The sequence below is a fragment of the Apteryx rowi genome, unplaced genomic scaffold, assembly GCF_003343035.1.
Source record: "Apteryx rowi isolate R43461 unplaced genomic scaffold, aptRow1 scaffold_85, whole genome shotgun sequence".
Classification (NCBI taxonomy): Eukaryota; Metazoa; Chordata; class Aves; order Apterygiformes; family Apterygidae; genus Apteryx; species Apteryx rowi.
The window spans coordinates 2,355,498-2,378,238 of record NW_020451149.1 but is presented as its reverse complement, the minus strand read 5'-3'; the positions used below and the strand labels follow the sequence as shown (position 1 = coordinate 2,378,238).

The 22,741-nt window shown below is 47.1% G+C and overlaps 3 protein-coding genes and 1 long non-coding RNA gene across 7 annotated transcripts in view; 3 read left to right on the top strand and 1 right to left on the bottom strand.

The window, feature by feature from the left end:
- The window catches only part of LOC112977610 (E3 ISG15--protein ligase HERC5-like), an 18,587-nt gene extending 5,138 nt beyond the window's left edge, over positions 1-13,449 (bottom strand). Inside the window, exons 1-18 of the mRNA XM_026090117.1 lie at positions 13,218-13,449; positions 12,774-12,918; positions 12,067-12,143; positions 11,709-11,930; positions 10,822-10,913; positions 10,134-10,264; positions 9,198-9,346; positions 8,293-8,369; positions 7,891-7,979; positions 7,045-7,104; positions 6,390-6,492; positions 5,747-5,930; positions 5,245-5,423; positions 3,971-4,069; positions 2,682-2,798; positions 2,441-2,592; positions 1,676-1,770; positions 390-505 (exon numbers count right to left, since the gene is read on the bottom strand). Coding sequence (XP_025945902.1) covers positions 390-505; positions 1,676-1,770; positions 2,441-2,592; positions 2,682-2,798; positions 3,971-4,069; positions 5,245-5,423; positions 5,747-5,930; positions 6,390-6,492; positions 7,045-7,104; positions 7,891-7,979; positions 8,293-8,369; positions 9,198-9,346; positions 10,134-10,264; positions 10,822-10,913; positions 11,709-11,930; positions 12,067-12,143; positions 12,774-12,918; positions 13,218-13,434 — 2,304 coding nt within the window. The 5' untranslated portion in view covers positions 13,435-13,449. The remainder of the gene's footprint in view (positions 1-389; positions 506-1,675; positions 1,771-2,440; positions 2,593-2,681; positions 2,799-3,970; positions 4,070-5,244; positions 5,424-5,746; positions 5,931-6,389; positions 6,493-7,044; positions 7,105-7,890; positions 7,980-8,292; positions 8,370-9,197; positions 9,347-10,133; positions 10,265-10,821; positions 10,914-11,708; positions 11,931-12,066; positions 12,144-12,773; positions 12,919-13,217) is intronic.
- Positions 223-1,024, top strand: PIGY (phosphatidylinositol glycan anchor biosynthesis class Y). Its single transcript, XM_026090080.1, has one exon. The coding sequence runs from the start codon at positions 324-326 to the stop codon at positions 537-539; it is 216 nt and encodes a 71-aa protein (XP_025945865.1). The 5' UTR covers positions 223-323; the 3' UTR covers positions 540-1,024.
- A 55-nt stretch (positions 13,450-13,504) lies between the features above and the next one.
- On the top strand, positions 13,505-18,007 carry LOC112977586. Its single transcript, XR_003257559.1, has 3 exons — positions 13,505-13,659; positions 14,818-15,019; positions 16,934-18,007. It is a non-coding gene; the product is annotated as an uncharacterized LOC112977586 (long non-coding RNA).
- A 33-nt stretch (positions 18,008-18,040) lies between these two features.
- The window catches only part of LOC112977582, an 8,578-nt gene continuing 3,877 nt past the window's right edge, over positions 18,041-22,741 (top strand). For 3 of the 4 annotated variants that reach the window (XM_026090077.1, XM_026090078.1, XM_026090079.1), the window contains exon 1: positions 18,041-22,150. In XM_026090077.1, coding sequence (XP_025945862.1) covers positions 18,239-20,152 — 1,914 coding nt within the window. In that variant the 5' untranslated portion in view covers positions 18,041-18,238 and the 3' untranslated portion in view covers positions 20,153-22,150. The remainder of the gene's footprint in view (positions 22,151-22,741) is intronic. The other variant, XM_026090076.1, reaches the window with a different exon arrangement.

Below are 22,741 nucleotides of genomic sequence, written 5' to 3'. Positions count from 1 at the left end.
CAGCCGCTGGAGCCGTCGCTGCTGCGCTTCCTGGTGTGCCCGCTCTCCAAGCGGCCGCTGAGGTGAGCGGTGCGGCCGCCGGGGCCCGGGGCGGGCGCCGAGGACGGAGCCGGGCGCCTCACGGCTGCCGGCGTTTCTTGTTTCACATCGCTTGCGCAGGTACGAGGAGTCCACTAACGAGCTCGTTAACGAGGAGCTGGGCATCGCCTACCCCGTCGTCGACGGCATCCCCACCATGATCCCGGAGGCGGCGAGGAAAACCCGGGCCGAGCCCGAGCCCAGGCCCGAGGGTGCGGAGCGGCCCTGAGGGCCGGCGGGGCAGCATGCTGCCCTCCCTGCCCACCCTCACCGTGCTCGTTCCCCTCCTCTCCCTGGCAGGCCTCTTCTACTCGGCCAGCGTGGATGAGACCTTCCCGCAGGGCTGTGCCAGCACGAGCAGCCTGTGTTTCTACAGCCTCCTCCTCCCTGTCACCATACCCGTTTATGTTTTCTTCCACCTCTGGACCTGGATGGGGATTAAGCTTTTCAGGCACAACTAGCGCAATGCAGGTGCTAACCCCTGCGCTTCTCTAAAGCACTGCAGCTTATTTAATCTCACCAGATATTGCAATCGATTTTTAGCACTAGAGATTGTTGTCATTTTCCCAGCGCTATCTGCAAGTGTACATGAAGTCCTCTGTAGCAAGCCCATTACTTAATTACTGCTAAGGAAGATCTAGAGGAGGAATAATGAGAAGCATTAATTCCTTCTAATGTGTCTCTTTGAGAGTGTTGTGTGTGTAATAGGGCTACTAAAAATCTTCTAGGTGGTGGTGGTCTTTATTAGGAAGGACTGTGCTCTGACTGAAATAACTGATTTTTTTAAACAGCAAGCGATGACAACTTGCAGTGATAGGAACCTATCTGAATTATCAGTATGGGGTTTGTTTATATGTCTTGAACTGATGTGTGTATCAAAATGCATTTGTCTCACTGTTGGAAAAATGTAAAATAAACTAGGTTGATGTTTAATAACAAAACTTGAGTTAAATGAAGAAATTTACTTGGATGATACCGATATGTGTACATCCAACAGCTGTTTGTTATTTCTTTTAAAGATGAGGAAGTGAAAAGACAGCAGTGAACTATGTTGTTGGCATAGTCTGACAAAATGTCCTAGAGGACACAGCTAGGAAATGGACAGATTAATGCCACACTAGTCTATTACAAAGGATTCTTGTTTGTATTTTGTTACTGGGTAGTTTATATTTGCAATATAAACACATGAATGACCTTAACCTACTGAAAGTTCAGAAATGCAGCACCAAGTTGTAAACATCAGACCTTAGCATCTCTTGGTGGGTTATTTAATAAAGCAATCAAATTGATCAGGCTACTGCTGGGCAAATAATGCTGTGCTGCATGGTATGAAAGGCAGTGCCCTGAAGATAAGTATTCAAAGGCTGGCTTTAGGTAAGTGCAGCTAATTTGTCAGGGCTCCTCGTACAATCAGTGAGGTTAAAGGCTCATCTGGAGGACAGTGCAGAGCACAAGCCTTATTGCCACTGTTTAAAAAAAAGGCCTATTTCAGCTGATGTAGTGAGAAGGGGGGAAGGAAAGGTAGCCCTAGGAGCCCTTTGTAAATCTTCTCCTAAGCGTATAGAAAGGGACAGTTTTGGCTGGCAAGAAGGCTCACTTGTTAAGAACCAGAATAGGGTAAGAGCACACTGCGTTCGATAGATCCTGTGACACAGGTCTGGTACCAGGCTGCGACAGCCCTTGTGTCGGTGACTGAGAACAGAAGCACGCAGTCCCTGAGCTGAACTCGGCTCTGGGCTGGTGCCTTGCTCCCATGTCAGCCATCTAATTGTTTTTGCAGGGCAGGGCTAGCATTGCAATACCTGAAGATAATATGGCTGCCAAAACATCTGTATTGGGAAACCACAAATTAAAGTCACACAGAGAGAACAGCATTATAATAGGTGTTTCTTCTCTCTGTTGCTGGCACTACCCTTTCCCTTCAGGCACCATCTCCAAGATAGAAATGTTTTTTGTGGCCATGCCAGTTGCTGGCCTCTAATGCTGACTGCTTGGCCACCAGCTTTTCACTTAGAGCAGCCTAGCCTAGAGTCTTCACAGTAAGTCTAGCAGTAACAGGCTTGATTGCCAMTTACAGTTTCCTGAGCCACCCAATTACATCACCCCAAAGCAGCTTCACAGTACATAAAGCTACCATTCATATTAGTGTTTAACTTAGGCAAGCCAAGCTTGATGTCTCCCTGGAATAAGAATGTAAGACCTTGCCCTCCAGATTTATTCTACGCCCCCAGTGGAACATTTTTCAATAATAATTTGAGGGCGAGTTTTTTTTTGTTATATGCTCACTGAATAAGGTAAACCTTTCTTACAATACTTCAGCAACATTGAAAACCAGAGAACTCTGCAGTAGTATATTCAGAGCTAACAAAATAATATAGTTTGATTTCTTACTTCTAAGATCTTCTTGAATTGCTCGGGTACCGCGTTATTTAAAACGTCCCATATGTCATGCAGAAGGTGTTGTCTTCTGACTGGAAAAACCCATGTTTCCGGTACTACCASTGGAAAGTTTATCTGAATAATGAAATGAGTGTGTTAAAAACTGTGTGTTTATCTCTTCTAAATTGTAAAAAAAAAAAAAAAAAAATGTTGGCCACACTTACAGTACTTAAGCAGCATACGGACAGAGCACTGCATTCTATATCATGAACTGCAATCTTATCTTGCATATCAAAGATGCATGGGTATTTGGTCAGCTTCCATAGAGCCATCTGAAATGACTAGAAAAGAAAGAAAAAGATGTGTTGTTTTTTATTTGCAAAACCAGAGTTCAGGGGGTGCATGTACAAACTGAACTGCCAGTCTGTACCCTGGCAAACTCCTGTGTCTCTGAAACATACTCTACACCACAGAGGCACGCTTTCTAAAAGCAACTTCTAAACATTTCTGTGAGTGGGAAACCCTGACAGAGAGGCATCTGAGTTCTTGGGGAATGGTTTATTTTTGTGCAGGCAGGCATTCGTGCTGCAGCGCTCAGAAATAAAACAGTGATTTTTAACAGCATCTTTCATACTTCAGCTAAACCAAAATGTGTAACAAAAATGTCCTAGGTGCCCAGGTTATGATACATTATTACTTAGAATTGTTATTTTTATTAGTTTTAACACCAAAAATAGATATCAGTATATAAAATAATCTGCGTCAAAATGTTACATTTCTTGTGTGACAAGGCAGCAGCTTCAGGTAATGTCCTATTTTGCTTATGGTTCCATAGTGTTACTCAAACCAACTCCTCTACTCTGGTTAATTGGTATGAAGAAGCAGATTAGCAGGTGAATTAGGTACCTGCCCTGAAAATTCCAGCCAAGTTGCCATAAAACTGCATTATTTGCTTGAGCAAACCCCAACCATCCACGTTTCCATTTCATACTGGTTCTTGTGACACTGATTGTATTTGATAGCTAATTTTCACTCCTTCATATGGTAGTGTACCATATCACTGATTTTTTTTATTACCACTGCTTTGTTCTTAGATGCAAGTAAATTGAAATACTCAACAGGGTTGCTCCATAGAAGTTTTAAGAGACTTCCAGCAGTTCTGTTAAATGGACTGGTTAAAATCTAGAGTAACGAGAAGTATAGCAAACATCCCCCCAGTGCTATTTCACACTGATCATCAGTTTGAAGCAGCTAGTGCTGCTTAAAACATTGGGGGACAGCTCTGGCTCTCAGAACCAGAGGTCATCAAAGGAAAGGAATTACTGTGGCTGCTAAAATAAGACCCAGTGGGATTATAAATGGTTTGCATAATTTAAAACAGTTGGAGGACTGGGGTAAATGCATTGTCTTTGAGCTTTGTTGGTCTATAAATATTGACCTCCACATTTACTGGTTCATTTAAACAAAGCAGAAAAATAAGTGTATTGTACCAGTGGAAAGATTTCATACTTACTTTTTCAACCTCCATGCAGAAACTCATTCTGATAATCTCTTTTACTTCAGGTATATAAAAGTTGGTTTTGTGTATTCCAAAACCAGCCCTGGAGTTCACCTGTATTGATACATGCAATAGGAAAAGGAGTGTCAGCAGATCTAATGGGCAGTGCATCCATACAGCAGGACAGGACTGAGGAGTAACAGGGCTCTCTTTGCAGAGAGAGCTCTGAGACYGTGCACAGAAGTGGAACCACAGAAACACTACAAGCAGCATAGCACTCAACAGTGAGAAGTCAGAAAACCACAAGTAAACTCTCAGGAAAGTGATTTTCATTTACAAGAAGGCCTGTTAGCAGGGCTCCATCAGGGGAGGTGTGTTTCACTTTAAGTCTCTTTTGTGTTGCAAGAGAATCTGAAGTTCCTCAATCAGTTTAATATTTGGTGCCTGACAAAAGTCTGATTTTTCAGGGATAGTGAAGATGCAAGGCTCCAAGTGATGTTACCCCCTTATAGAGGACTAGGCCTGCTGCACTTTTAATTTTTATCCACTAGATAAATACAGATTCAAGAGTCTAAACTTATATGCCCAAACTTGCATTCTCAGCCAAGGATATTCACTTTTGAACAAAATTTAATGACTCCCTCTGATTCACAGCGGGTGCATGTTTGAGCTCCTAACTCTCCTACTAAATTTTGAAAATCTCAGCAGGAGCAAGAATGGTACTCAAAAAGAATATAGCTATTGTCCCCTCTCTTCCCCTTGCTCATATGAAGCAACATACATGCTCTAATTCTATCGTCCCAGACAATTTCTCAGATAACAGACCCTTAGAGCATCATGCAGTGCTGGTGTGGTATCCACGATGTGCAAGACACGTGGGCTATCTTCAGAACACTGTGGGCAGTTAGTAGTGTGAGGGATTTCACTAGTAGGAAGAGGAATGGGCATGCTACATAATGGACACCACATCCTCAGCTCTGCACACGTCAGTGCATGCGCTCCTCACACCACTGACAGCATCCCCCATGGGGGCTATAGCATGCTTCAGCTCTTCACTTCTATAGGGGGTCAGCCAGGCACAAGTCAAGAGTGGGATTTGGGGTAGGCAGTGATGCTCCCTGTGGCAAGTGAGGGCCTTCACAGCTATGCTGGTGCGGGGCCAAAGAGATTCCTGAAGAAAACGACAAGGCCCTGTGTTCCCTTGTGAGAAGGAAMGTCAGAGAATTCAACCGAAAAAAAGATAAAAATATTCTAAATCCTACTTCATCAGAATCTAAACACTTTCTCACCTGGAAAAGAATCTGTAATAGGCGCAGAGTCACTCTTTCTTGGCGGTGCAGTTCAAAGAGGCCTCTTTGGAAATACATCACTTTCCAGATAAATTGAGATAGATTGTACTGGGAAGCCCTCTGATATATGCTGACCAGCTCTTTGAAAAAGAATGTTTCTAGATTTGACCACAGGGATTCTGTAAAGAAAGCAACTAGTAAAGTATCTGCCACAGGCAACAGACAAATAACTACAATTTCTGGATGAAGCTGCATTTCTTCTTTTTATCAAATCAACTAAGCAAGACATTTAATTTTGCACTACAAAAATCAGGAAACCTCAGGAAACTTTTTTTCTTGTGACTGCTTTTGCTGTGTAGTCCCCATGTTTCTATTTCTACAGAAAGCACTTCTTCCAGGCTGAATTCCTGGAACCAATTACATCRGTGAGAGTATCTCTTGCTCCACAGCCCAAAATGAGCAAGCATTTAAATCATCCAGTTCTAGCGACTCCAAACCCTACCAAGAGTTTGCAGGTCCTTTGGCTGGAGTCTCATGATGGCTTGTGCTAGCAGACTAAGAGAATGGTAAGAGGTGTCATCCTCTCCCCGCAAAAGGAAAGGTAAGATCAAGTAGATTCTGAAATTTTCAGGTGAGATGGGAGAGAAAGACAGTGATGGCAGTAACTTCTTAATTCCCCGTTTCACCTTGAAAAGGAAAAAAAAGGAATGATTAAAAATGGAATGGCGTTTTGCCAAAATAATCCATGAATTAGGTTGGCACAGAATTCCCAAGTTTCATGCACAAATCTTCCTTCACACATTAGCCTGGGACACTACTTCTAAATTTATTTCCTGAATTAGTCAGTTTTCTTACTGACTTTGGGTTACTTATTCATTCACTTGTTTGCGTCAGTAAAACACGAGATCATGATAATTCTCCCAACGCTTCCCCTCTAAGGGGAGGAAGCCTGTCAGCTTTTTGGGAAAGGGCTCATTCCCAGTGCTATAACTTTATGTCCAAGCACAATACAATGCTTCAGCAGGAACAACAAGCAGACTGTTCCTTCTCTTCAAGCAGCTTCCTGAAAGGTCTGGGGAAAATGATACTCAGATCCAGAGCTTTGTGATATTTGTGTAGTAAGAATTTCTATACCACATCCTTACCTCTTGGAAGACTTCTGGCTTGCAGCTGATCTTCTCATAAAAACGGAGCACTTCTGACATGTCTACACCTGAGATTTCTTTGGAAGTTCTGAAATGTTTGTCTCTATCACAAAGGGAAAAAAAAACAGCAAATGATGTGAGAAGCTTGCTTCTCTGTTTTTTTTTACTAGTAAAGCACCTTAACATTATCACTTAGAAAAGTTAAACCCTGACTCTGATGGGTATAATTTCATCTGTTCTACCAAGACATTCTCACTACAGTGTGATCTGATTAATGTTCTGTCCTTCCTGTCTCTTGTTGCTGTACACTGTCAATGATACGCTTCCCATATTTCACCCTAGAAAGACATGCTGGGAGAAGACATTTTGGATTCTTTGGGAGCTGAAATACTGCCTAAATGGAATATTACCATCTGTCAAATGTCACTGTGGGATAATCTACTAGAATATGAGCTTCTATAGCAAATTTCAATAGGATCAGAGGCATAAAAACTTAACTATTTTTGGCATGGGCTTTTCCTTGAAAATACAGACTTGCTTCTTGCAAATATAGATACAACCATTCATTGTCTATATGCATAGCTTAAAATAATAGTACCTGGTCAGTTCACACACAGCCAATATATTCTTTTATGTCTAAGTTAGCGCACACTACCTTTTTTCCAAGAAGCTTCCATTGATGCATGCCTCAGATGAAAAGATCAGACTAATATTCCTGATTGATAGGGAAAAAAAAGGAATATCAATCCTTTCAAGATGAATAGCAACTTCAGTTTTCAATTCTGAAAGAAAAAAAACCTGCGTACAACTGTGTCTGTAGCTAACCACGTAAAACTTCTTAACACCACTTTTCATATGACCTGAACCATATTAAAAGCACTCATAGAAATACTCAGAGCCAAGTTAGCCAAGACCTTGAAATGCTCAAAATGAGCAACTGGAGTCAGATTTTCCCACAGAAAATAACTTCCCACATAAGATCTGAAAAAAAATAGCTTTTTGTAATTCTCTCCGATAAGTATTAGGCTCTCAACAGTAGTGTTGCACTTGTTGCTTTTGAAAATGGGTAACTAAAGAAGAGATTGCTAATTTCAAATGCTGACACACACTGAACGTTCCAGACACAGTGTTTGGGGTACTTCAAATTATGCTTTTTGCACAAGGCCTTGGTCTATAGACTGAATCTTGCACTGCTGTAACTTGTTGAGTCTTTGTCAACTTAACAACCATTCTGTGCAGTAAGAGGAGGATAGGCTGCCAAAGCCAGGCAGTCTGTATATCTCTTCTTAAGAAAGGCATACCAAAGAACTGCTGCTTATCAACATGTGTTTTCCCTAGGCAAAAACTACATAAAAAGTGCTGGTACAAGTTTCAAAGAAACAAAAAGCAAATGTTACATTCTGTCTTGGCTAAATTCTTGAACATCAGTTCCTACAAGAGTCTCCAAAGGAGAATAAKTTTTAGAGAAAACTATGTATCAGGGAAAAAAGCCAACACTTACTTTCTTGTGTCCTCCCACTTTTGTGAATGGGAATTAGAAATCCATGCATCCTTCAGAGTGGCAATTCCATTCAAATTAAGATAGGAATTCTGTATGAAATGTATGAACATATTGATGAAATTGAAAGTCTAGCACATGGGACCCTGTTTTTTTTCAAGCTAGTCATTACAAGAAGATTTCAGCCAAAGTCTAAAAATTAATGGTCATCCAGCATGATTTGTAGATATGTACAATATAGAACAGATACATAATTGCAATGTAAGTTTGTTTCTGCATAGAAACAGAAGAGCTGCAAAGAGGCAGATATGAACTTGAAGCAGTTAGAGCAGGATGGAAAATCCAAGTTTACATCAGTAATGTGAACAATGGTAATTTAGAAGCCATGATCAAATATGCACATACCGTTTTCTTCAACAGCAGGACAATACTTTGGTTTCCTCCTGCAATAATTTTAATCTCCTTTTGTGATGTACTTTTTCCTGTGAAAGAATAAAAAGATTTTCAAAGGAACATTTGAAGAAACAGTCATTATCTATAGGGAGTTCAGTGCAAGGGCATGGCATATTAAAAAAAAACTCAAATAGTAGCTCTTTGTCTAAAAATAGATTCTATGTGTCCACTATCCATGATGATAAATCAAGTAGCAAATGGAATCATCAAGCAAGCCTGAGACATTATAACCTAGGCCACTGGAAGCTGTTAGCTTGTTATCCAGTAAGGATGGCAAGGAATAGTCAGCGATTGGGTTGATCCAATTGGACAATTATGTTTTCTTCTAAGGTCATGGAAAAATCTGGGACTCCAGATTAACCGCTCAGAGGTAGAGCTCCTTGCACAGACTGAGAAAGTAACTATTGCTCAAGCTAAGCAATTTAGCAGACACATTTCTCTCCAGATCTCTTGGGTCTTTTGTCCTCAGGAAAATCGCTTGGTTCTTAGACTGGAAAAACAGACAGCAAGTTTTGTATTTGGAAGGAAGTGTGATTCTTGTGAGCTTGTCCAGTCTGAGCAGAAGGGGCACTTTGCAATCTACCTGAAAATGAAATCTTCTGCATAGCACCCCACTACCTCAGCTGTGCCCACGTGTTTGCAGAGCTGACCCTCTTAATCCTCCTTCTCACCACTCTGGGACTGAAGATCAAGTTCTTTGTCCTAAACTCTATCTTTTTCTTTTCTCCACTTACTACATTCTTCTCATTAAAAAAAAAAGAAGTATTTTTCTCAATGTAAATCAAGAAAGCAAACACCTGCCTTTTTTGACTTGGAAGAACTGAATACAGATTATACAAGTCCGCGATGGACATTACCCTGATTACGTTTTCCATTATCCACAGGTAAATTGATGGGAAGTGGTATCAGCTGATTAGACTTTCCCTCATTTCCCAGCTGTCCTTCTTCACCAGAACCAAATGAGTAGACTTTGCCCAAGGAGGGGACATAGACTAGAGTATGCYGTCTGTTCAGAAAAAGAAAAACGGTCAGAATAAGCTAATACCATCGAGCTACTCAGAATAAAATTTACAAATACGTTTGCAGAGTGGGTAGCTGATGCTTGCCTTTAAAAATCATCATAGTCCAGCTATAAAATAAACTTTAATCAAATCCTTAGGATCCTTCTTTGCATAAACATTTAGCAACAACAAAAACATATGAACCCAAATTTTCTATACTATCCTCTACTCTTTGTGATTTACACTGGTCCCATGTATGAAAATGAAGCGTTGAGCCTTGCTAGCTTTATCTTCTTCCATTTTTTCAAGCACAGATAATTTCTATGCTGCTAGGTGTGATACATACCCCCCAAAATTGACAGGAGACTTTGTGGCCCAGTTCCAGAAAGGAAGAACAGAATCACATAGTTTTCAGCATTCTTTGGTTCTTTCTAAGACCCACCATTTTGTCAAAGTGTATGGGAACTCAGTGACATTCCTGGCTCAGCCTTTTGACAGTTGTTTGTGCTCTGGAACCGAGCATACCCTTCATTTCTTGGAAGAGCAAGAGCAAAGGGCTCCTAGTGGTTTTTGAAACCCTCTCCTGCTGCTCAGCACTGGCTGAGGGCTCTGCCTTCCCAGGGGTTATTGCAGGAGGGGGCTGACACACGAAGAATTGATGATATTCTGACAGTGGTGACCTGCTTGAATACAGGGAATTGCACAACATCTTGGTGACTTCTCTCCCTACAGTTCTTCMGCAACTCCCCTAAGACTTAGACCTTAGAGGACATTTTACTGGTGTTTTCCCACCTTCCACAGGCAACCTGCGACACTCTTGCTCCCCACAGCTCAGCCACCACGCGAGGGGTTCGTTCATTGCGAGTGGAGTTGTGACCAAGCTGGCCAGCTTCTCCCGCTCCAAAGGTACACACCAGCCCATCCTTGAAGCAGAAGGAACAAACAGCAGGATCACCGCACCTGGTCACCACAAAGAGTGAGAGCCAGCAAGACACAATACGCTACATGGGCCTTGATTCAAAACATCCCTGATTCAAACACAGGTAGAGTTCTCTTTGCATCAAGCTTAATCTTACATTGTTTATATGTGCACGTGTTTTAACTCTTGAGAATAACTCCCCGTTGTTTAAGAATTTTACTTGTATGAGTAAACCCTAGTGAATTGGTTATTATTGGCATTTTCTGAAGTCCCCGATATGCTATAAAACACAAAAGATGTTCAGAGAAGATAGAGAGTTGAACTGCACCTCCTTGCCCCAGGATTCCTGTTTACCGTCTCTCTGCAAAACATCTGCATGCAGGTGACAGGCATCAGAGCAAAGACTAGTTTTCCAAAACTCAGTTAGCAACCCTTGGGAACCATCTTCAGATTCTGATGGAAGCAGGTATTGCCACTCCAGTTTCTCCGTGTTGAGTTGTAGCAGCATCTCTTCTCTCCTAGGGTGAAATCTCAGATGCTGAGTTTCAAATTCAGACTCACCTTGGAGAGAACTGCAGTGTGATCTGCCCCACATGAGATAAATACAGTCTTCCAGTGCTGTAATGCTCCAATATATGATGGGCGGTCCCTGTCTGGAAAGAAAATACAGCATAGCTAAAGCAAGAGAGTACTGGGGAGTCTCACATAAATAAAGGTTTAGAAAAGACTTTTTTAGCCTTTTCAGTCCTTTCTTAAAGCAATTTACAACTTGGTTTTGAGTCATTTTCTACCCTCCACCATAACACAGTTTCTCATAACATTTTGTCTTATTCATAGTATCTTCTTTATTCATTAACATCAGATTGGAAACAATGCTCTGCACTTTCACATCTGGCTGCCAAAAGGTAGGTTCCTACATCCATACTTGGCTTCAAAATATCTGACACTCAAGGGTTTGGGCATGTTCATCACCCACTGATTTCAGTTCTGTCTGCCTAGAGCGACTCTTCTCTAGGTTTCTAGGTTTGAAGATAGGCTGATTTTGATTCTTCTCTCACCTTGTATTTACAGAAAATTAAGGAAGGCAAAGAGGTATAAAATGAATTTCCTTGGTGCAAGACTGCCTGGAGAGATAATGGAACTGTAAAGAGATCTCTGAGACCTCTGAGATCTCTGTTTTATGTATCAATGTTATCCAGTTGGCCACATAAAATGACTGTAAGTTCTACAGTGTAGAAGTATAACCCCCACATCCCTTGTCATGCAYGTGTTTCTTGACCAGGATACAATAGCTTGCACATGAAAAAATCGTCCAGATACACTTTCTTCCAAAGACTCTCCTACCCGCTGCTGTTTCACAGGGGGTTGGCATTCCTGGTTTCTGCAGTAAGCTCGCTGACTGGGAAAACACCTTCCTACTTCAGTCTCACACTGCTGTCTTTCCTCACCTTCTGTGTGTCCGAGTCCCAGCTGTCCAAAATCGTTCTTTCCCCAGGAGTACACAGCTCCAGAGAGTGACACCGCGAGGCTGTGAGCTCCTCCAGCAGTGATCTGAGCGAGTGCGATGCCCTTCAGTCCCTCCACAAGCTGCGGTTCGGCGGTGCGTGTGACTTGTCCTCCCACTCCAAGCTGTCCGTGGGCATTCTGGCCCCAGGTGAAGAGCTCACCTCCTTCACGTGGGGAACAGAAGAAATCAGCTCTAGCACTCATGCCTCCCTCGAGTCTTTCTGCTTTGGGAGTGGTGGTGGTGGTGGTGGGGGACCAGTGCTGTGCTCAGGGAGGAAAAGCATGCGTAAAAGAGGCTACCTCTAGACAGCGCCATAGAGTGATGGTCCCCACAGGCTATTTGGACAATATGTCGGTTTCCTAATTCTTTCAGCAGCCTACAAAAATAAGGAAGGAATACTTATTCAAATAGAAAGTTGCTGTGCTGCAGGACAAAGCAAAGGAAGAGGATCTGCTACTCACTGTGCCCTAGCATGATTAGCAGAATTTACATGGAAAAATAGAGGTCGTTTCTCAGTTGAGACACCTTGCTTTTATGCTAGTCTACCTCAGCTGAGCTATTTGCTTTGCTGTGATTTGCACCAGTGGAAGCTGGAAGAGAGTCAGACTCAGACGTGGGCGAGTTAACAGAAAATCCCACAGCATACTGCAGTGCCATCTTTAGACAGTGCTTATCTTCACAGCTTAATCAGGAGGTGCCATGGTTCAGGTGGGCTTGGGTCTTTCACCCATAGCCTTCCCAAGTCACATGTAGTTTGCAAGTCATTTGCATTACTCTGGAATATGCCACTGATCCTTACTAAGTTTAAGAGAAATCTGTATCATGCTCATCTCAAACAGCCCAGATCTTTGTATTAACCTCAAAATCAGTGCATTTYTTGCTATGTAAAAAAGAGAAAGCTATGGGTTCTAGGAATGAGCTTGCCTCAGTCTCCCGGATGCTGCCTTTCGGAAGAGTGGGCCATGGTCTCTGACATTACCATCCATACCCTATGCAAGCTCCTTACCTTGTCTTAAAGTGGCTAGCCGAAGCCGTAGCCTGGTGCTCAGAAAGCTTCCCATCGGAGGAGAGAAGGAGCATATGTGTTGCTTCACAGTCCAAACATTGCACCTGTTCGTTCTTCTGCAATTGCACATATTTTGCCAAGCAAACTGGGACAGACACAACAGTCACACTAAGGCAGTGGCATCATAACCAGCTCTGCCCCCCCACCCTGAGACCCCCAGCTGTGCTTTCACCAGGGGTCTCTGCTCCTCAGCAATAAGCGGGAAGAGCATGCAGCGTATTTTCTCAGGCCCCTTTGGCATTAAAGTGTCCTCTGCGCTAGCTGGCTGCGCACCAGACAGCTCCCTGGCTGTCACAGGAAGGCGCTTCCCCATCTCTCCGTCCCTTGTGACACCACCTCTAAAGAGCACTGGTGAAATGGCACCCCCTCGCCCCCGGTAGTTACCTTCGCCGCCGGAAAGGAGAACCACCCCCGACTTCTCCACGGCAGCAAAGCGGCCCTGCTTGCAGAGGGCTTGCCGCAGCCCCTCCGGCTGCCGCCTGAAGCAGCCGGGCCGCCCACCCGCTGTGGGCAGCACCAGCAGCCCTGGCCCGCAGCCCCCCGTCGCTGCCGCCGCTGCCGCCGCCGCTGCCGCTGCCGCCGCTGCCGCCGCTGCTGCCATTTCACACTCACTGCGGGGACAGCGCCGGCAGCACCCGTGGCACGGCGCAGCTGCAGCGGGAAACCGAAACCCAAACCCTGCTTGGGGAAACGGAAAGTGAAACGCAGCGGTGTGTACACTCACACACACACTCACACACACACACACWCACWCACWCACWCACTCACACACTCTCAGGAARCAGCCCTGAAACAGTACTTGCTGGTTTCTTACTGTGAAATAGAGGTGAGGAACTTAAGGACCCTAAAAAAAAGGGGGGAAAAAGGCAAAATGGGATGGGTATAGTGCCACTGGGTAAGTCGGTGGTACAGCTGTAACTTTGTCTCACACGAAAGATCAGGTAATTTCCTGCACATTAAACCTTCCTTCAAAACGTGCAATGCTTAACTGCATTAAAAAATGTAAATGTATTTATTTCTCCATTCTTCTACATTTTGAGGTGTGRTTTTGCCAGTTTACCAGTCTATAAACAGTGGCTTGAAGAATCTATCTTTCTCTAGGATTTCATAAAAATCCCCTTTTGTAGTGCGYATAAATCTCCTCCTTGAGTGTGCTGAAGCTGCAACTGATGGGAGTCGTTGACAGTGTCAGTCAAACAGGACAGAAAGACTGGACACGTGTCCTGTGCAGCGCAGTAGCTTGTCTCCCGGACAGGGCATGTTTCAGAGGCCTTTCAGGTCTGAGAAACTCTGCAGCAAACCRAAGGGGCATAACCCCTTCTCAGAGGTCTTGTAATAAACCCCTGTGGGTAGAAATAACCCTGAAGCATGAGTTTGTATCTCTTGCAAAACTATTATTTGCATCAATTATTATAACTCTTTATTAGCCTGTTATCTCTATAGTAGCAGTGTTACAACAATATCCTGTAGCAATGATTTCCACAGTGTAATTTTTACTGTGAATAATATTCTTCTTATCTCTGAAAAGTTTCCCTTCAGTTCTCTTCACTGTCTACACCATGATAAGAACAAATCTCTGAGCTTACATAGTGAGGTAGTCATTCAATTTATATGCTTTCGTTGTATCCTCTCCAAGCCTTCTAGTTTCTAAAGGGAATAATTTCAGTCCTTTTAGGCTCTCGTTTTTCACACTTGTTTATCATTATCAGGGCCCTTCATGTTCAAAACCCCTCAATTTTGCAACATAAACTGTTTTTCAGCAAGTGTAAAATATGCTTTTCTGGGAATTTCCACCATTGTTATGTTCTTCATCAAAACTGCAATGAAGTTGCAAGACTCCATGCCCCTGGGTGTCTGAATGCCAAAATCTTTACCTGACCTCAGAAGAAAAAAAAAGTATTAGGGAGAGTTTTTGCTTTGGGCTACAATGAAATTTCATTTATAAACAATCATCCTGTTTACATTTTTTATTATTGTTTTGCAGCTGAAATATGGAAACATGGTGGGCAAAATCTTACAAGCTTGTGGCAAAATAACAGCAACCATCCCTACTACAAGGAACCTCAGCTGTCCTGATGGAGTTGTGTGCAAGCATGCAAACCTCAACAAATCTGCATCTGGGTTCAACAATGTTTCTGGCAATATGTTAAATCATATGTTCAGACTTTTGTTCCACAATGTGTTTGGTATGTGTTTGATCACGTTTGGCCATGTGTCTGGCAACGTGTTTGATCACGTGTTTGGTGACATATTCAGCAACCTGTTTGGCTCTGTGTTGGGCCACATGTTTCACTGCGTGTTTGCTCACGTTTGATGATGTGTTCGATCATGTGTTTCATCACGGTTTTGATTCCATGTTTGGCCATGAGGCTGACAATGTGTTTGACCACATTTTCCCAAGATGTGTTTGATCACGTGGTTGATCACATGTTGTGGTTGACCACGTGTGCCCAAAATGTGTTAGAACACTTGTTTGCCCATGATGTGTTTAATCAAATGTTTGATCACATGTTGTGTCTGACCATGTTTGTCCAAGACATGTTTGATCACCTGTTGCTTGAGATGTATTAGACGATGTCTTGCCCTTGACGTGTTTGAACACGTGTTTGCCCGAGATGTGTTTGAACATGTGTTGCCCAAAACACATTTCAACATGGGTTGCTTATGATGTGTTTAAAGAYGGGTTGCCCTTGACATGTTTGAATTTCCCAAGATGTGTTTGAACTTGTGTCGGCCATGACATGTTTGCTTTTAAGGAAATTTCCCCTTTGCTCTCTAGAAAATTTTCTCTTCTCTTTCAAGGAAGTCCCCCCTGTTGCTATCTGACAATCCCATCTTTTGCTGTCTGGGGAATTCCCCCATTGCTTACTAGAATTTTCCCCTTTACTTTCTAGGAAACATTCTCCTTGCTTTCTAGGAAATTTTTCCTTCTTTGTCAAGGAATTCCACTCACTGATTTCTAGGACATTCCCCCTTTGCTTTCTAGGGAAGTTCTCCTTTGCTTTCCAGGGAATTTTTCTTACTTGCTCTCTAGGAAATTGCCCAGTGCCTGTGAAGGAACAACCTCCACCCCATTGCTTCCAAAGAATTACCCCCCCCCCCTTGTTTTCCCATCCCTTCCCAGGGCAGTCCCAGCCGCCGGCGGGGAACACCGCRGAGCGACCGCCGCGTGGCTCCGGCTCGTCTCTGCCGGCCGCGGCAGGACCAGGGCGGGGGCGAGCGGCGCTCGGGCTCTGTGCTCCTCGGAGGAGAGGCAGCGTCGAGCGCGGAGGTGGCGGGTCCCTGGGGCACGTCGTGGGGTGGCTAGCCCCGGCCCGAGGGCTGCGCTCCCGTGAGCCGAGGACAGGCGTCGCTGGGTGGGGGCGAGGGCCCGCGCGCGGCGCTGCCTTTCCCGGCGCAGCCCCAGGCCGGTGGAGGGCTCTGGGCAGGGCCGGGCTCGGCGGAGCCGCACAGTGTCGGGCTGGGGCACGGGCAGCCCCTGTCACTGTCCCCCCCCCCCCACACACACACCCCTCGTGTCGCTCCTGGGGCCGAGCGGCATCGGGCGAGGGCGGCCGCAGGGGGCTCCTTGCGCGGAGCGGGTTCCCAGCGCTGTGACCACGCGAGCACCCTGAGCCTCATCTGCAACCGGTGGGGCCGTGGGTGCTGCGTCTGCGGTGTGCTGCAGCCCAGCCGACCAGTACTGGCACCACGGCCTGGCCCGTGGGGTCGGGAGCCGCCACTGCCGGGGGCCAGAGGGTGTTCCCCATTTGGTGTGTCCCCATTTGCCTGAGTGGGGTTGAGGACGTGGAGGTGGGGGTGCGAGAGATGGGTCGGGAYGCTGCAGCCCCGGGGCCAAGAGTGGCTGCGGGCTGAGAGAAGGTCCCGGCTCGCTGGCCRGCTGGGAAGGGGACCCCAGGGACGCTGCCACACGGGAGGCTGGTGCTCAGACGCTGCCCAGGAGGGAGGCAGGAGCTGCTGGAGCTGACAGCCGTGCTCACTGGCAAGGAGTCAGGRCACTGGATGGGGGGCTCTTGGTTAGGATGAGCCCTGCTTGTTGTTTGACCCACTCTGGGGAGTGGTAGTAAGTCTCTTTTCTGTTTTCTTTTTTTTTCTGCCAGCAAACTGAAGCTGTGACCTACTGGATCAGTGTTCGCAGAGCGTGATGTCCCTGCCTGTCCTGGAGTCCGCGGAAGAGGAAGGGGCGACAGCAGCGGATGCTCTGCACGTGCAGGTACCTGCAGTGTCTTTTTTACCAGTCACCTCCTTCATCTCGGGTCTTTGGAGATGCAGCCTGGAGTCCTTGCAACATCAGCCGTATGCTGCAGGAATTGCCCAAGTTGGACTGCAAGCTGTATTGCAGCTACTTGACAAGGAGTGTTTTTGCTGCTGCTGCTGGGCCAGCTCTGTGGAGGTAGTATATTTCCATTCAGTTTGCACCTCCGAATTGTTTCTCTTTCCGAGGAGGARAGCCAAGGATTGCAATAACTGTAGTGGAACCTCTGAGCTAGTACCTTGGGGGAACCCCCTGGCAGAGGTCAAAAATAGGATGTGGGTTTTTCTTCCTCTTGGGGGTGATAGCTTGAACTCTTAGGGGAGTTGTTTCCGTGGAGACTTAGGAGACGAGTAGCTGCAAAGAGCCCAACTTAAGTAGGAGCAGGTGGGAAAATGTGGCTGGGCTCGTGGGGCCCTTCCACTTGTCTACAAGGTGGTTGATCTCCAAGCCCCCCTGCTAAGCGAGCTTTGCCAGGCACTAGATAGCGCGGCTGCGCGCAAGGCCAGCCTGAGGCAGCCTTTGCTCTGCCGCAGCGTGGTTTCCCCCAAATGCCAGTAACAGCAGCTGGTGCYGTGCTGCTTTGCACTAACCCTTTAGTGTGGAGGAATGGTTAGGCCAAAAAGGCCATGATCTGTTAAGCATGAGCAATCCCACCTACGATAATACAGGATAAGGTTCAGCGTGTGGGCGAGCTGCTGTCCTTGAAGTCTCCTCTAGACGATGGAAACAGGAACATCGCCGGTGTCGACATCCTCGAAGAGGGAAGCAACACACAGCTGTGACCGCAAGGCTAGCAACGCAAGCAATCGCCCGACACCAATCCTGTCGAGGCACATCGCGCGTATACAGAGGGCTTCAGCCAACAGTAGCACTGTTGCTAACGCAAGCTTCTGCTCGTTGCCTATATATACTCTGTAAAAGCCTTAATAAAGGGAGAACGACCATACTCACATTGAGACTCYGTCGTTACTCCGGGCCCGTCCCCCCACTCCGACATCTGGTAGCAGAGGATGGTTCAGCTCAACTAAGATCTCCGAGACTGCGGTAAGCAGCTAGAGGAGGGGAGTGGGAAGCCACGGCTGAGGGAAGCGCTGCTCGGGCGGAGCAGACGCTGGTGCGTGGGGTCGCTCCCCACCTCTCAGGCGCAGTGATGGAAGCTGACGCTGCGGCCATGCTGCTCGCCGGAATCCTCTCTAAGAGAGGGGTGGACGCACCGGCGAAGCAACTACACAATTTGATTAAGCTGGGACAGCGCTGGGGTCACTTTTCCGACACCCATTTACTGTTTTCCTTATCGGAATGGCGAGACTTTGGGGGGACCATGTGGCAAAAGTTAATTGAAGGGGACGAAAAGGAGGAAAAGGAGATAAAAGCCGTTCGTGCGCTTTGGAACACTGTGCTAGAGACTTTAACAGCAATGAAGGCTGAAAGGGAAGTGGCCTGTGCYGCCGCGCAAATGCTGGGACCGGGGGCCCCTACCGATAAGCCCCGCAAGAAAACTGGGCTCGGCTCACGGTTCTTGGGACTGCCTGCGGTGAAGGGTGTGACTGGGACTCTCTGCAAAAGCGTTAACGAGCTGCGCGTGAAAGGGGGCCTCACGCCGCTGAGCGAGGAGAAGACCGCGTTGCCGGAGCCTGCGCAGGCGCCTGAAAAGGCRGAAGTTGTCACGAGAGAGGCCGATAGGAGCTCTGAGGCGAAAGCGGAAGGGCGCCCGGAGGAGGCCCCGAAAGGGGCGGAAACCGCGCCTCCCGCTGGTCTCGGAGACTTGGGCGGGGAAGGGTGTCGACCGCCCCCCTCCGCTCCTCCTCTCCCGTGGGCCGCCGCGCCACCATCACTGTATCCCCCGCTGCCCTCCTCCAGCGAATCTTCTGGTGACACCACTCCGGTCGCCGGGAGGAAGCCGCCGCTGTCCCCAGACGCCACTGCAAAGATTTTGCAAACAGTGTTGAAACGCCTGGAAAAGTTGGAGCTGAAAGAAGAAGAAAGGAGGAAAGACACWCCTCCATGTTTATTGAATCCTTGTGCGCCACGCAGTCCCCCACRTTGGAACGGCATCATTAAAGATGCCATCACAGAGGGACAACGGAAACCTGTCGGAGGGGCCGAGGGTCCCGCGGCACTGGCATTCCCCGTGATACAGCAGAATGGCCAGGGGAAACGGGAACCACATGACTGGAAGATTCTACAGCAAGCGCGTACCACCGTCTCTACCCATGGGTTAAAATCGGAGGCTACGCGACAGATAGTCGGTTGGATTTTTTCGGCTGATCTCATGTGCCCGTACGACTGTAAAAACTTGATGAGACTTCTGCTCACCCCGACACAGTACCTTCTGTGGGCCTCGTCTTGGCATCAGCGAGCTGCCAGTGAAGCGGCCCGCAGACAGGCGGAGGGAGATCCTCTCCGCGGAGTGACAACAGAAATGCTTGTGGGGGAAGGCGGCTACAGCGACTTTCAGGTGCAAATAACCTTCCCCCCAAATATGTTGCAGCTATCCGCACGATTGGCGCTAGATGCCTTTTTCGGCCTACCCAGAACGAGTGCTCCGTCCTTTGGGAATTTGTTGCAGGGAGCGACAGAGAAATACAGTAATTTTGTTGACCGACTGTGGGAAGCAATCATGCAGCACCCTGATTTGTCTGATGAAAGCAAAAATCAAATGTTCAAGGTGCTAGCCTTTGACAATGCTAATAAGGCCACGAAACGAACGTTAGCCAGCTTACCCAAGGGGGCTGGAGTAGAAGAAATGCTCCTGAGGGTTGAGAGGGCTGAAGCGCAACGGCAAGGAAGCACAGTTGCCGCTGCGGTCCAAGGAGCAGTTCGGGAAGTGATACAGCCGTTGGCCGCGGTAGCGCAACAAAAGCGGACCCGAGAGCCCAGAAGKCCCGGACGAGCGCCGGGACAACCCTTCCGCGGGAAGTGTTTTCGCTGTGGGGATTTAGGACACGTAAAATCGGCTTGTCGCTCTGCCGTCTGGTGTGACCGCTGTCAAAAGAGCACACATGCCACGAAGGCCTGCACGGGAAACCGAGCGCGGGGGGAGGCCRCGCGCAGACACAAGTAAATCCCCGAAGCGAGACGCAGGTTTTTTACAGCAACACCAACCCGCAACCCGAGGGAGCCTGGGAGTCRACGTGGAGACCACAGTAGACRTCACTCTCATTGACTCCACTGTCCAAAAAATCCCCAGCAATGTAATAGGGCCTCTCTTCCATCAGGATAGCTCTGTTGGGGGATTGTTGCTAGGCCGGTCTTCCGCCGGTATCCAAGGACTTATTGCRTTACCTGGAGTGATCGATGCTGATTACTCCGGGTCCGTCTCTCACTCTGACACTTTAGCCCTTCTGAGGTGGCTTGCCCCTGGGATTTTGGGAGTAGGTGAGCCATGCAGAAACTGGCCTAGAACACTGGTGCTTCTGGAGGAGCTTGGAGATGTTTCTATGTGCTCATGAGGATGCTGCTAGCTTCTTTGGCCTGCTTCTCTGGGTTCCTGTGTGGCATCCCTCTGCGCGCTGTCCGAGAGCCTTCTGCATGCACTGTCCTGTATCCGAGAGCAACAGTTTCGTGGGCTGGATTTGGATCAGAGCCATCAAGATGAAGCACGCACATCATCCTGCATGGTCAAATCTCCAGGTCAGTCCAACTGACCACTCTCTTCTTTTTATGCGTTGGTGTCCCTGCCAGGATCCTTGAATATGTACCTGTCTGTGATAAGGGTTCATTGGATGCACAAGCAATTTGCAGAGCACGTGTACATCTAACCTTGTCCCTACCAGGCCTAAGAACAACAAGTCTGAGAACCACCTAGCCAGGGCTCCCTCCTGCCCCCAGGAACAAAGGATCCTGCAGCTCGCCCAGGAGCAGACTGCATGAACCTTGCAAGAGGAGCATGCCACGGGAATGGCCTTAACCCTAGATACCTCACAGAGTTGGAGCAGCACTGCCCAGTCATGCCTGGCCGCTGACTTGCCAGTGACTGAAAGACAAATGCAACTGTAGTGCAACAGGGTGAGGTTTGGCAGCCTTCAGGCTGCAGTGCCAGGGACTCTGGCTGCGAAGGGCACGAGCGCTTGCAGAGTGGCCTGAAGAGGGCAGAGGCAAAGGGGAGGCCCCTCTGGGTGAGCACGTGCCTCTGTAGGACCTTACCAGCCCCCTGATGACGTGTCCCAGCATCCATTGCAAGCAGCGGCCCCATCCCTCCCTTGGGCAGAGGTCAAGGACACAGGCAGAAATGGAGAAAAGCAGGAGAAGACAAGGCAGTAAATCGGGGGCAGATGCTGACCCCCAAAGGAGCAGGCAGATGGCACCACTGCCAATAATTGCACACCCACAGGAACCGGCCAAATACTGTAACCCACGATCGCCTCGTGCCCTCTTTAAACTGCCCCTCTGGTGGGTGAAGAATTCAGACTTTTGGTGGCACCTGTGCAAAGGCAAGATATCCGTCCCCTCCACTGCCCCAAAGGCTGCCTGGGGACAGGATGGAAGTTCTCCCCAGACAGGTTTATGAGGCAGCTGCTCGAGGGCAAAATATGACCCTTAAGAAGGCAAGGTCCCAGAGCATTTCAGTTGCCTGCTGGAGAGCAGGCTCTTCTCTGYGCTCCTGAAAATCCTTCTCCCATTAACAGGAGAAACACCAAGAAGCACTTGAAAAATACAACCACTGTGAGAAGAGCTGCCATGAATGCCTGCTCCAGAAATCACTCCAGGTGCAGCAGGTCACATGTCACCCACTGATGGGCTCACAGGACTGCCCCCATCTCACATCCTAGTCCTGGTCCTCACCATTGACGTCGTTGGCTGAGGGAAAGCTTCTCCGAGCAAGTGCAAGATGTTCAAACATGCTTTATATATTCTGCTTCCATAAATCCAATTAGAGGGTATAAAAGGAGATAGTGATTAAGCTGAACAGCAGTTCTCAAACTGATTTTCTGTGGGGCAGCCTTCTTCAAACTGCTGTGCACATCTGTGTACTGAAAAGTTGATAAGAACATGAAAGTAAAAGCAACCAGAGAAATTCAAAGATGAACAGAAAAGAGAACACAGGAAAAGCTGTCTCAAGGTACAACCTGATGAACTTGGGAGTTTTGCCATGTTGCAAAGTAGCTTTTCCCATAAAAAGGAGATCAGACAAGATTGTACAGAGAAGGTTGGGGCTATGTTGCTCTGAATCAAGAGCTTCTCCTTTGAGCTGCTCTTCAGCTCATCTACAAAAGGCTGCCGAGGCACCATCAGCAATTCCTCTCCCTTGCTGAGACGATGGTCCCCAAAAGCCCAGCTGAGTTGCCTTCCAACTCAGCAGGCACCTTTCCACTCCACATTGATGGGAAACTAGTCAAGCCCTACCCATCAGCTGCCCAGACTGAGCACAGGGGAGGAATAAACCCCACAACACTGGGGCTTAGTCTCACTTCCGCACAGTCCCCTTCAAACCACCTCYGAGGGGTCAGAAGCTTGGCAAGGGAGCATCGTGTCTCCACAGTGGGGCAAAGGGAGCTGAATGCAACTGAGAATCGGACTCCGAGCAGTTGCCTCGTCATTTGCTTATGTGGCTTTCTTGGTCCTTTGTGTCCAGAAGGAGGAAGATCATTTGCTGGGCTGCTTTCTTATTTCAAGTATTTTCAAGGGGCTCCATTGCTTATCATCAAATGCC